This window comes from Sturnus vulgaris, chromosome 3 (genome assembly GCF_052056855.1).
Source record: "Sturnus vulgaris isolate bStuVul1 chromosome 3, bStuVul1.hap1, whole genome shotgun sequence".
In the NCBI taxonomy this organism is placed as follows: Eukaryota; Metazoa; Chordata; class Aves; order Passeriformes; family Sturnidae; genus Sturnus; species Sturnus vulgaris.
The window spans coordinates 8,831,933-8,844,274 of NC_142245.1; the positions used below are offsets into that span (position 1 = coordinate 8,831,933).

The 12,342-nt window shown below is 36.8% G+C and overlaps 1 protein-coding gene across 6 annotated transcripts in view; it reads right to left on the reverse strand.

Annotated features, from left to right (window-relative positions):
* The window catches only part of WDPCP (WD repeat containing planar cell polarity effector), a 145,736-nt gene that overhangs the window by 74,465 nt on the left and 58,929 nt on the right, over positions 1-12,342 (reverse strand). For all 6 annotated transcript variants that reach the window (XM_088160943.1, XM_088160945.1, XM_088160942.1 and 3 more), the window contains exons 8-10: positions 11,845-11,959; positions 8,454-8,587; positions 4,036-4,227 (exon numbers count right to left, since the gene is read on the reverse strand). In XM_088160943.1, the coding sequence (XP_088017069.1) occupies positions 4,036-4,227; positions 8,454-8,587; positions 11,845-11,959 (441 nt within the window). The remainder of the gene's footprint in view (positions 1-4,035; positions 4,228-8,453; positions 8,588-11,844; positions 11,960-12,342) is intronic.

Below are 12,342 nucleotides of genomic sequence, written 5' to 3' on the forward strand. Positions count from 1 at the left end.
TAAGTCAAGATTTGCAAGGAAAAAATTATTTCTGTTTGTAGAGGAATAGTGGTTACCTGTAGCCTTAATAGTAGTAAATGCTAAAAATATAAAGCCATGTGGCAAATTTAAAATCAAATTTCTAGTGTGTTTAAAAAGTAAAATGTATTTCCTTCCCTAAATTGAAAAGCTGCTGAAGTACACAATACCCCAAACACTCCACATGCAGTGTGAATCATCCCAACACAGAACGTGTAGTTACAGGTGATGATCATGATGAGGGCTTGAGTTGTCTCATCCCAGAGCTATTCCTGTCCTCATCCTAATAAGAACTCTTCTGGTGGGCTGCCAGGATTACTCAGAAAATTCTTCCATGCAGGAAATAGTACCATGTAAGTGTTCATTTGCCTTTGCCCTGCCCCAGCAGCAGGAGCAGCAGCAGCTGGCAGGTTGTTTTGTGGTTTCTGTAGTTCAGCACTGAGGTGATGGCTGTGGGGAGCACCCATTCATTTCCTTGGGCTTGGTTTCATAAACCCAACATGCCATACAGCTTTTTATGGTCTTGCTATTTAGCAATTTCTGTTTTCCTCCTAATTCTAGGAAATAATGCTATTTTATCCAGCTGATACTTCTCTTTTCAAAATGTTGGTGGTATGGTGGTACTACTTTACTGCACTTCTTTCTGATAAATGCTCTAAACTGATGTCTCGGTTTGAAAGACAGGTATTTGCTAAGGAAAGGCAAGAACTCCTTCCCTGAGATGGAGAGTGCAACTCCCTCTCTTCCAATTATTATAGTTTGAAATCAGGGGCTTTCAGGCAGAAGATATGGGAGGTAGGAATAACAGCTCTTTACTAATACATCTAACAAGGCAAACAAAAGAAACAACAACAGCTATAAAAATTGACAACAAAACAGAACGGTGTAGCTCAGTTCCAGTCCCTTTTGGCCAAGGCCCTCTCTCCCTGTGCTCAGTTACCGGTGCTGTGGGCAGGGCAGGTCCCGTGCAGTCGAAGAGGGCTGGGTGATGGCGGCAGCGGCCCAGGGGTGAGAGGGATGGAGGAGAGACTCCCCCCTCATGGTGTCGGTCGTGGTGCTCGGCAGAGTGTCCGGAGATAGTAGGATGAAGCGGGAAGGCAGCAGTGCGATATCTGACAGCAGGGAACGTGGCTCCCGGCCTTGGGATGGCGGGGAGGATGCGAGGATGCCCTGGCCGTCTTCTTCTTACTCCATGAGCGAGCGAGTAAGAGAGCCCAGGCCCCTGTCCCGCCTCTCCTTTTCCGATGTTCCCCCTCTCCCCACCCCCCGCGAGAGAAACTGTTACCTTAGCTAACTGAGCTAAGGTGTAGCCACAAATACTTAGCATAACAATGGGAACAATTCCACAGAAAGAAAAGGGAACAATGCAACCCCTGAGTAAGTTTACGCTTCTCATTCTTCTTGTATTGACAATAATCTTTTACTGGGAGTAAATTAATATTACTGGTCAAATATGATAAATAGGGATTTACTTTCACGAATAACAATGGCATGTCCAGTTTTTATTTCAAATCTATACCTGAGGAATACTGCAAGCGGCAAGGGATTAGAGGCAAAGAGAGGTAAATAAGCATGATTACAGAATCACTGTATTTTTGTGGTATCTGACCTGTTTACAATCTGTCTAGAAATGCTAACTATGTTTTTTTTCACATATAAGTGATGCAATGTCCTTCAGAAGTTAGAATGTTAAGTTAATGTTCCCCTCCAAGACTGTAGGGGAAAAATGCACCTCAGCTAAATGCAGACTGGGATTTGATGCTAATTCTAGAGCTTTTGGGTTATGACATTCTCCCATCCATGCACAGGAATTTAATCCCTGCCCATAAGGAACTCTAGAAAAATCAAACAAAAAGCCTCAAGCAAACATCACCATGGATGACTCATTATGGACATACAGGCTAAGTGTATAGGCAGAGTGACCTGAGCCTTCCTGAGCATCCAGGAGCTGAGTACATGGAGCAGCCTAACTGACAACCAGCAAGATAGTTTGTTACTCATATATGACTAACTTTTCCATAGCCCTGCCATAGTGCTTGGTATGTTATCGATAAATAGAGGAAAATTAATTTCATCTGAAGATCTAAAAATTAAAACAGAAAAGTACAGGCAAAGAATCAGAAAGGGGAAAGAAACTGAACAGTCAAATTTGGCAGTGCTGCTTTTAAAAAGAAGTTTTTTATATTTCTGTTACAATATGGACCAAATTAAAACGATTATGACTTTAAGCCTAAAGCCTCAGAGAATGTTTATTGTCCTATTCTGTAAAGCACCAGTGATGTACTTGAGACTACACTAGAGTTTAAACCAGAAAAGAATAAAACAAGGTGTATTTAAAGATGCCAGAGTATGCTGTGATTTGGAAATCTTCCTAAAACATATTATAAAACAAAATGTGACACAGAGAGCTTTAAACTGATAGGGTGCTTTCTGTTAATTTCTTAAAAGAAAAGAGTCTCTAAAAAACATCTCAGGAAACAGAGACTGCAAACTGCTATGGTGTCATTAGGGAGATTTCTGGAAGACATGGGAAAGAATAAAATAAGCACAGGAATGTTGTTCTCAGAACCTGGACATACAGAAGTCATGGTAAAAAACAAGGTCTGAAATGTTAGTAGGATGAAGTTTCCTGTTAACTGGTGCAGAGGTGGAAAAACTTATAAAGAATAGCCTCACATTTTAGCTCCCAGAGTAAATTTTTCTATGTGGTTTGGCATAGCTGCAGGGGGAATGGAGAACTGCAGGTGTAGATCAGGCAGAGGAGAGAGATGAGTCAAAGATGACTGCAAGTGGAGAGAGATCAATTGAAAAGAAGTAAAGAAAGCAGAGCTGGAGATAATTTAAACTTCAATTCTACAGTGACTAATGACAGAAACAAGAAGAGAAAAGCTGTCTCAGCTACCTTTTCTCTTCATTTTCAATACGTAGAAAATCCCAAGGGAAAAGAATCTTACTTAAATGAATATTAGTTATCAAAGTAATAGTTCCAAGACATTAAAACATTTACATCTTCCCTAATTAAAGAGAGGACAATGCTGTTTATAAGAGTAGCTCATTCTTAAGTGCTACTTAGAGGTTTTCCCTACAGGGAAATAGTCTGCAATAGCTAATCCAGAACAGCTATTCCACAGCTGATCCTTGAGTTTGTGCTCTTCTCCCACAGTCAGTGCCTTTCTAGTCCATATTAGAAGTGTGTAAAGATAAACCAAAAATAAAATTCCAAATACAGAAGCATCTATACAAGATGTTAGTCCAGAAAAGTTTTTAAATTTTAAATTCAGGCTCCAGATCTTTCAGAGTATGCCCAGACAGCTTCATTTTTATATTTCTACCTAACAAAACAAATTGGATTCAAATATTCTTAAATAGATGAAACAAAAGTTATATAACTGAAATGAAAACATCTGCTTATAAATGTAAGCTAAGCATGTGCCAGGAGGAGGGTCAGCTTGTAGGTTTGTCCTAACTCATAGCTTACATTCCCACCTATAGGTGGGGAATTTTAACTTTTCCTTTGAGAAAAATATCAGTCCCTGATTTGACCAATACTCATAACAAAAACTTAACCACCATCTGGACATAGCTAATATTTTATGAAAAATACTTGAAAGAGATGTAAATTGCCTATCAGTTAACATTGCAGACAATGTAAAACAATTGCATCAGACATACATGCAACAGTTACAATTGCTAATTCATATTAGAGTTTTCTAATGGAACTCTGACACTTCTATTTTCAGTTTCAGCAGCACCAAAGCTATTTCATGATAAGGACCTAATTTCCTGGCTATATTTCTCAGGTTGACAGTTTTGATATGAAAATAGTAAACACAGTAAATAATGTGCTTTTCTGTTAAATAACAAACCTTTGTTTTTCCTATTAGAATGGCTGATCTTCCTGTCTTATGTTTTAATCATATCCATTCTTTATATCTACTCAAATATGCATTTAAGTTGAATAGCTCTTTCTTCAGCAAATTCGAAAAAATCATGTAACAAGACAATTCATCACTTTACCTCCAATTTGCCATGTGCACAGACTAATAGCAATAGGTTGGCTCTGTCCCTCTGAAAGGAAATAGGAGACCAAGGCCATCCTCCATCACTAGTTGCTGACCACCAGCAAATGACCAGATCTTGCATACAGTTTATTGCCAGGTGACGTTTCATCCTTCTACCTTCTGGTCCAAGTATATCAACATAAGAAATCTGATGGAAGAAAAAAAATGCAGGAAATATTGGAGGTGATAAAATAGCATTTTAGGAGCAAATGGGAGCATTTACTTTGGATGTGTGAGAAAGAATGTATATACATACAGAACGCTGCGTACATATATCTTCATAGAGGCTGTCTGTAAACGTGAAAAATATCTCCTTAGACAGAAAGACATGCTCACCCTTTTATCTGTGGGGAGGGGATTGGGATGGAAAGGAATATGAGTTAAGAAGGAATTTACTGCAATGACTCCAATCAATACCAAAATGTACAGTCATGGTTGCTTGACAGCATCGACCTCCACACAGGATTTAAGCTTAGCCATATTAAATGACAAGTTCTGCAAAGCTGACCACGGAGCTAAGGCTAGTGTTTAAGACATAATCAAATATTAAATATATTCTACAGTATTTGAGCAAACATATATCTTTCTTCCTCGTCCTCAAATTAAGAAATTTAAACACAAACATCCGCTTTGCAAAAGAACACATACTTTTCTGCATAACGTGGATGAGCTACAGCATCATGCGTAAAGTTTATGCAGCTCTTGAGAATTGTGCCACTTTCTCAGGAAGGATTTGTGGAATTTATTATTCAAAGTCTCTTATTTGGAGCATGGTTATTTGAAAACATGAGCAGTGCACCATCTGGGTGACACATGCCAAGGAAATATAGATTGCACCGCATTTCTGCTTAAGGAATTAATGGAAGGTTGATAGCTAGGGGAAAAAAAACTATCTTGCCATTGCTGGTCAGCAATAATCGAACCACTTTCTGGGGATTAAGCGCATGGCTAAGCCTACTGGACCAGACACTAGCAAAGGGCAGGGGGTCTTCTTATCAGAGAAATGCTTCTGGAGCCAGTCTCACTACATGACAGATTGCTTTCATATTCCTGTCTGCAAGGCAACAAAGGCTGGCAGTAATGCGATAATACCAGAGTGCAATGGGTGTTAAGAACCCGTTGCATTTATGTATTGTATTTAGTAAATAATCAGGCTCATCCAAATTGTGATCTCAGCTCTCAACCAAGGCCATTAAAATCAAGGTTAATGCTTTAATAATCCTTTGCTGTTTTTTATATGGTCAAAAAGAACCCTTTTCTATTTGCATGGTCATAATATTATTGACCTCTTCATCCCATAACTACACATAAAAAGGAACTGAAATCAAAGTAATTACCAATGTTGCTCTCTCACGGTAAATATTTAACTCTTTGTTCTGTCTCCTTCAGTAAATTGAAATGGATTAAAAAAACACAGTCAGGAAAAACTTGAAAAAGGTCAATAGTTTTAGAATACCCTGTGTTTTACTTGTCAAAATATTATAACATGTAAAGATAAAACATACACAATAGTTAGGAGGTAGCTGTTACTCGAATTAGAATAGCTAATTTGGTGACAGCACATTAATTGGGCTGGAAAAGCACAAATATTTCCACAAGTATTAATTAGTCCTGTATAGTAGTGTTAACTGTTCATAAGAATCGCCAATATGTCATAACAGCTACAAATCTTTGTCAACCTTTATGTCTTGCATTAGACGTCATTCTCCAACATGGACTCATATCACTGAGAAAAGGCAAATAATAATAGTTGGTTTTCTATTTTGCTGGTCTTCAAGACTGTAGTGATTCATATAATAAGTCTTCCTTTATTGTTTCAAAGTGCAAATAAAATTCAAGGTGGTATCAATTAGAAAGGAAGAGCATAGGGAGATTCATTCATTCATTTAGGTACGTATTGCATAAAAAACTCAACTTTTGGATAAATATCAGGGTCTGAAGAGGAAAGTATGGTTGACTTGTTCTTATTATTGACAGAATTCTGACAGTCCCGCCATGAGCCTGGACATTGAACAATGTGAGGTTGCTTATCATTACAATGATAATATGACAGAAATTTAATTATATCATTACAAACACTTTCTTCATTTTAGAAATGGGACTGTAAACCCAAATACTACATTTGAGTACAAATACTCAAGACTACGCCAAAATTCAGAGGCAGAAATGAAGGTTACAATCAAATTTCCTGAATCTTGACTCCAGATTTTAATCCTGTGTTAGTTCTACACCAGTCCACACTACGTTTTTCATTCAATCTCTCTTGAACAAATACCCTGACTCTAAAGAACCCTTTTTTCCCTAAACCCACAATATTTGTCGTTGTTACATATTGTTACATACTATTACAAGTTTGCACAGTTGCAATTGAGGACCATCTTATTTTTCTACTGAGAGTGACGCAAGTCTGTGATCTTTCAGCTTTTGAAGTTCGACCAAAATCAGCCATGAAGAACTCTAAATCAATGCAGAGAGCTGACACAATATTATTGCAGAAGTGAATAATACTTTCTGCAGTCTCACACTGGTGCAATTCTGAAGATAATAAAAATTACATTTAGCTGCCTAACTAGGAAGCCTCACGCAAAAGAACATTCAATTAAAAAATGCAAATGCCGTTTTTTGGCTGGTGGAGAAATATTCCATAGTGATTCCCACTGATTTCAAGAGAAAGCAAAGTTAATGTTGAGCATGGAGGTGTTTTGAGAAGCTTAGCTGAGTCAGCAAAGAATTGAACTTAACAACCCTATTAAAGAGTGCAGAAGATATTTCTGGTTTTTCTAAACATTAAGTCAGAAGCTGTGGCCCTCACACTTCAATGACAAAGGCAGTTCACCACAGCTTCTTCGTTAAACTTCAGTGCTATTAAGATAAAAGCCCCACCACACACCAAGCTCGCTGCCATAGCACAGCCTCAATGAACGCCACAGGCCAGGCACAAGGCACAGCATTTTAAAGTAAAGTATGTATCAGCTCAGTTCCCAGTGAACAGTGAACTGTCTCAAATCCACGTTATAGAGGTTGGATCAATCTTGCAAACACAAGCCATTGCTGAAAAGAGGCCCTGAACTGAAACAGCCTGGAAAATGTATTAGATATTAATCCTAGCAGAAAGTATTTCTACCAAGCAAGTTAAAACACATTACAGTAAAACTTAAATTAAACATATCCTTAAAAACTTGCCTTGCTGATGCAAGCTCCCTTATGTGAGGAAGTAAATTACTGAGGGGTTGTCAAGGGGAAAATATTTGCTAGCACAAGATTGTTTTCTTTAATGTTTATCCAGTCTGAAATAAATACAAACTCTCTCTTTTGTTCACAGTATCTGTGTTTCTTGGGAAAAGGTATGACCCTTCCTCATTCTTGCAGTGAATTGGATGCAGTTCCTTCCCTACTTCAACTGTTCGAAGTTAATTGCCTTGGCTGATTATTTTTTCATATTGCTGTAGCACCAAGCACCTCCACCTAAGGAAGTGGTGTCCTGATGCCAAAGTGCTATGGTTGAAATAAGTTATGTCTACCCAGCCCAGTGTACGAATTATGACACAGTGTAATTCATCTTGAGATGAGCTGATTTTCACTGACCTCCAGATTGGGTAGTTTAAAGCTCAGCTCAGCTCTTTCCAGGCTACTTTTCATCTGGTGCTGTCACTGTAGTGAAGACATACCCCCACAATAAGGGCTGCAAAAAAGGAGTACTTAAATCTTCACTGTGTAACTAGTGAATTGAGACACTGAGGCACCAAGTCACTTGCCTAAGGTCACACACATAGTTGGCCAGTGGTGAGAAACTCAGATTCTCTATCTTGATTCCTTACTCAGTGGCTTAATTCTGAAAGCAACTCTTCCAACAACACCATAAATGTAACTTGTGGGGAAATTAAGATCTCTGCAAAGAATTACAACCTCAGGCAGATGACTGAATTATCAGAACTTCATGTGTTTGTGTATATCAGCTGAGCCATGGTAACCGACCATGTGTGTTTTCAGCCCACAACACACAAGAGGTAAAACACATTAACTTAAATCTTTTACATTGAGGTTTACCATTACAGACTTTGCTTCACGCTTGTTAGATGCTAAGAATGTGCCAAGGGTCACTTACTGCTGCTCAATGGACACAAGGTAATCTGTCAAACAAGGGTAACTCAAATGTATGTCAGAGCCTGAAAATAAACACAGTAGAAATCTGGATCCCTTGGCACAGTATTTTAACTCTTTGACTCAGAATGCCATTCTAATTTTTTTTTTACTTTTCAGTTCTGGTCAATTATATAAAGGTTTGCAATTTATGTGGCTATACAATATCAGTGAACACCAGTGATTCATGATGTATAGCTCCTGCAATATTTGCAGTCACCATTGCAGCTGTACCTTAGAATCCAAACAAGAGAGTTTTTCCAGTCTTTTGTTTACATCGGGAGAATCCATTGTCTTTGTAAACTGAATAAAGCAGAGTTGGTTATGGTCCTCAAATGACAAGATGATGAAAGTGTCTGTAAGAACAGCTGAAAAAAAACCACAAATAAAAAATGTCAGCACTGTAATACCTGTCTCTAGGAACAAAACAAAGTTGTGAATACTCCACTGAGGCACTGCAAAAAGCAATTTTTTTCAAGACAGTTTCTTAAATATTACACTGAAAGCCCTGTAATGTCCTAAAATATATCAGTGCATCATCCTGTCACAACCTTCTTGGAAATGAGAAATAAAGCCTAGGGAATACTCTGATTACATATACCTGAATAAATTATCTCATATCAAAATGCCACTACATTCAAATATATATTTTATGCCCTTCCACATTAATTTTCATCTCAGTATTCAGCCTTCAGTATTTTTTTAAATTATGGCTGCATCCAACAGTATTTTGCAAATGGACCTCATATAGCTCAGCTTGTGTTAAGGGTGATAAATGCAAATTAGTACTCGAGGTGTATCTGGTATTTTGACATTGTAAGGTTCCTGATGCTGCTGCAGACACCAAAGAGGCTATTACATGCAGGATAAGACTTTAGAGGGGTTATGAATTTCCTGAAAGCTTAACATGGGGTACAGAAACAATACAAGTAATCAAGATGGAATAGACTTCCTTGGAGCCTGGAAAAGCTCAGTGGAATCCCCACTGTTATCATAAGGGAGTGCTAGATCAAATTAGTTCAATATAAAAGTGATTAACTAATCAGCCAATGAAAATTACTTAGAAAATTATACCTAGGATTTTTCCCAAGTGTTACCTAGTTATTCAAGCAGCACCCACGCTTGAAGAGATGTCTGAGTAAGAAGTGAGTCATTGGGGTAAGTAGTACCAGATCACTGATGGTTTAAAATAAAGCTAGAAAGATGGGCTCAGACTGTAAACTCAGAAACCTCTCCTATAAGGAAAACACCAATTAAAGTGGAACCAGATTTAGAAACAAACAAAGCTGTATGGAACAACATCTGAAAAAGAAACTAAAACCAAAATCACATACTACTAATATCCCAGATTTTTAAATCTAAATTTTGCATATCTACAATAAGTAGATTGACACTTTAGTCTTACATACAAGCATGGAAAACTGGCTACTCAGCTTTGCTTTTCTTTAGTCTGATTTATAACCACTAGCATTTTCCAACAGTCATGTCCTGGCACAACTCTGAAGTATCTGGTATGCAAATGCTGAAGGATAGTGTTTAGAGCCAAATAATTGCCTTTGAAATGTAACATTAACACTAGCTTTTTTGGAAAAAAAAAAGGTGATAAAGCATCTGATAAGGTGATTCAGAAGCTATAACTGAGATCCTGCACACACATGAAAATTGAAAACCACTGAATATATCCTCAATATGTAGGTACACAGTTAAAATATTTTGATGTCCTCACAGACGTAGTTTGCATTAAAGATGAGCTGCAGCACACCTCAGATGCAGATGAAATTTTGTCTATAAATAATAAGAATCAGGAGTACTTTCTTAGATGCAGGAGGATTATAAAAGCAGTAGTAATTCTGTATTTTGTGCACACAATCTGACCTTTATTCCAAATGTTAAGAGGACATGCTACTCCAAATGAGAATTACATTTCATAAGTAATTCTGGCAGACTGTAACCCTTATCCATGTCTCCATATACACAATTGCTGAAGTAAGAACTATTATTTTTATACAGACTTCTTGTGCTAAATGTAGAATTTCTCTTGGCCAGCTTTATAATCACAACCATAATTTGAAGTCAGATTTGGAAAGATGTGCTGTTTTGTTGAATTAAAATTAATTTCCTCCAGGACAACATTATCTCATGCTTCTCATGTAAGGATATTGCAGTATAAAAATTTGTATTTTGAGCACTATTTGAGTAGGTAACAAAAGCATCTTCTTTTATTGTTCATGAAAATAAAAACGGTATTGCAATGAAAGTTATTGAGCGGTTTGCTTTTACTGAACAGAGGCAGTTTTATTTCACCTACAAACTTGGGTATTAGCAAACATGGGGGTTTAATAAAATCTTGAATAAATTAAAACAAGGACAAAATATTACATAATGTTATTTATGTAATAAATACAGTTGTCCAAATGTAGTAAAACGTGTTTGTTGCTTCATATTTTTTAGTTGTAAGCTCATTGAGTTAGCAGTATCTTTTGAACAAATATTTCTATGACATATTAAGCCAAAGTAAGGCATGATCCACACTTTTTTTTTTAAGACAAAGTATTCGAAGTATTCCAAATAATTTCCACAAACTACTTCAATTTGGTAATAACCTTAGATTCCATGCTTTCCTATTTTTTTGTCACTTGAAAGTAGGAAATCCTCCCCACAGAAACAGAGTGTAAAAAAACATAGATGGAATTAGTATTCCAGTAATTAAAGTGAAGAGTTACAAAAAGAAGACAAGATAGTAAGCATGTTCTATGCTCTCTGTGTAATTAGTTCATTAAAAATGAGGGTTAATTTTTTTTATAAATAAAGATTCTACTAATATAGTTCTATTAATATTAATTTTCAAGACTAAACTACAATATCTTGCAGTTTCTTAAAACCTATGCCATATTCAACAGATGCCTGGGTAGAGAGAAAAACTAAATCATTAAAGATCAAACCTGAATCAAGCACATATTCTTACTAGAAGGATGTAATGTGGGTCTACTCTTAAAGAATTTGCAAGGTAATGCACATGTAATATGGCTCACACCAAAATGCCATACTCCTGCTTCTGCAGAAGCCATGATACTAGTTGATTTCTCCATTATATGAGTCATATCATAAAGCTATGGAAAACAGGGACGCTTTTGTAAGTTTTCTTCTGCATTAAATGGACACTTAATTTTTAGCTTTCACTAATTAATAACAATAGGGAGATTCTGGGTATCATGAAACTAAATCAGAACACCTCCACATAACTAATGTTATCCAGCCTTTTTTAATAACAACTTTAAATAATAACTATCCCATGCAATTATTCAATTGGCTAATGTTTGGTTCTGTCCCATTTTCCCTCTTACGAAATAAACATGATAAGTTCAAATGGCATGTTCACAGAGATTACAGTGTGTAAGAAACAGAATTTTAGAAACCCATGCAGCATTTGACAAGCCTGAAAACTTTGATGTTAAATATTATTCTTAAAGTGCTCTTAGTCCTGAGGGTTGTAACTATAGCATTACATGCAATTACTTGTTGTGTTTGCAAATCCCCAGTGGCAATAATTAGTCAACCTGTTGACATACTGTTTCTCTACTCAATTGTTAATGTAGGCAATTGATTTGCACATGGGTGTAATTACCATCACTGATGGTGTTGGAGATGAGCTTCCCCACCAGGGTCCTGTCAATCACCACCTTCTCCAGCTGTGGCCCAGAAAGGCTTAGGGACACCAAAATACCTGAGTGAAAGAGGAGCTGAATCCAAAGAGTGAGAAAACAAGACATCAAAAATCATTGATAAAGTGAAACATTCCAAGGTACATATAAGCAGCCATCAATTATGCAGTAATCTAATTTTCAAAATTACAAAAATTAATTATCATTGATGTGATGATGTCTTATAATGATTTTGAAAGCTTTTTCAATGAAAAAGAAGTGCTGAACACTTGAACACTTCTGAAGGAGGGAAGGAATTACACTGATCACTCTATCATCTATAGACCTGATATTTTCTGTATAAAGTAACTGCACAGCCTGCATGTAAAAAAATAAAGTAGGATTTAATATAATTCTGTATTATTATTATCACAGATTAAAACCAGCACCTTTTTGCTGTTCTTGTTATTTCTGATCATTCA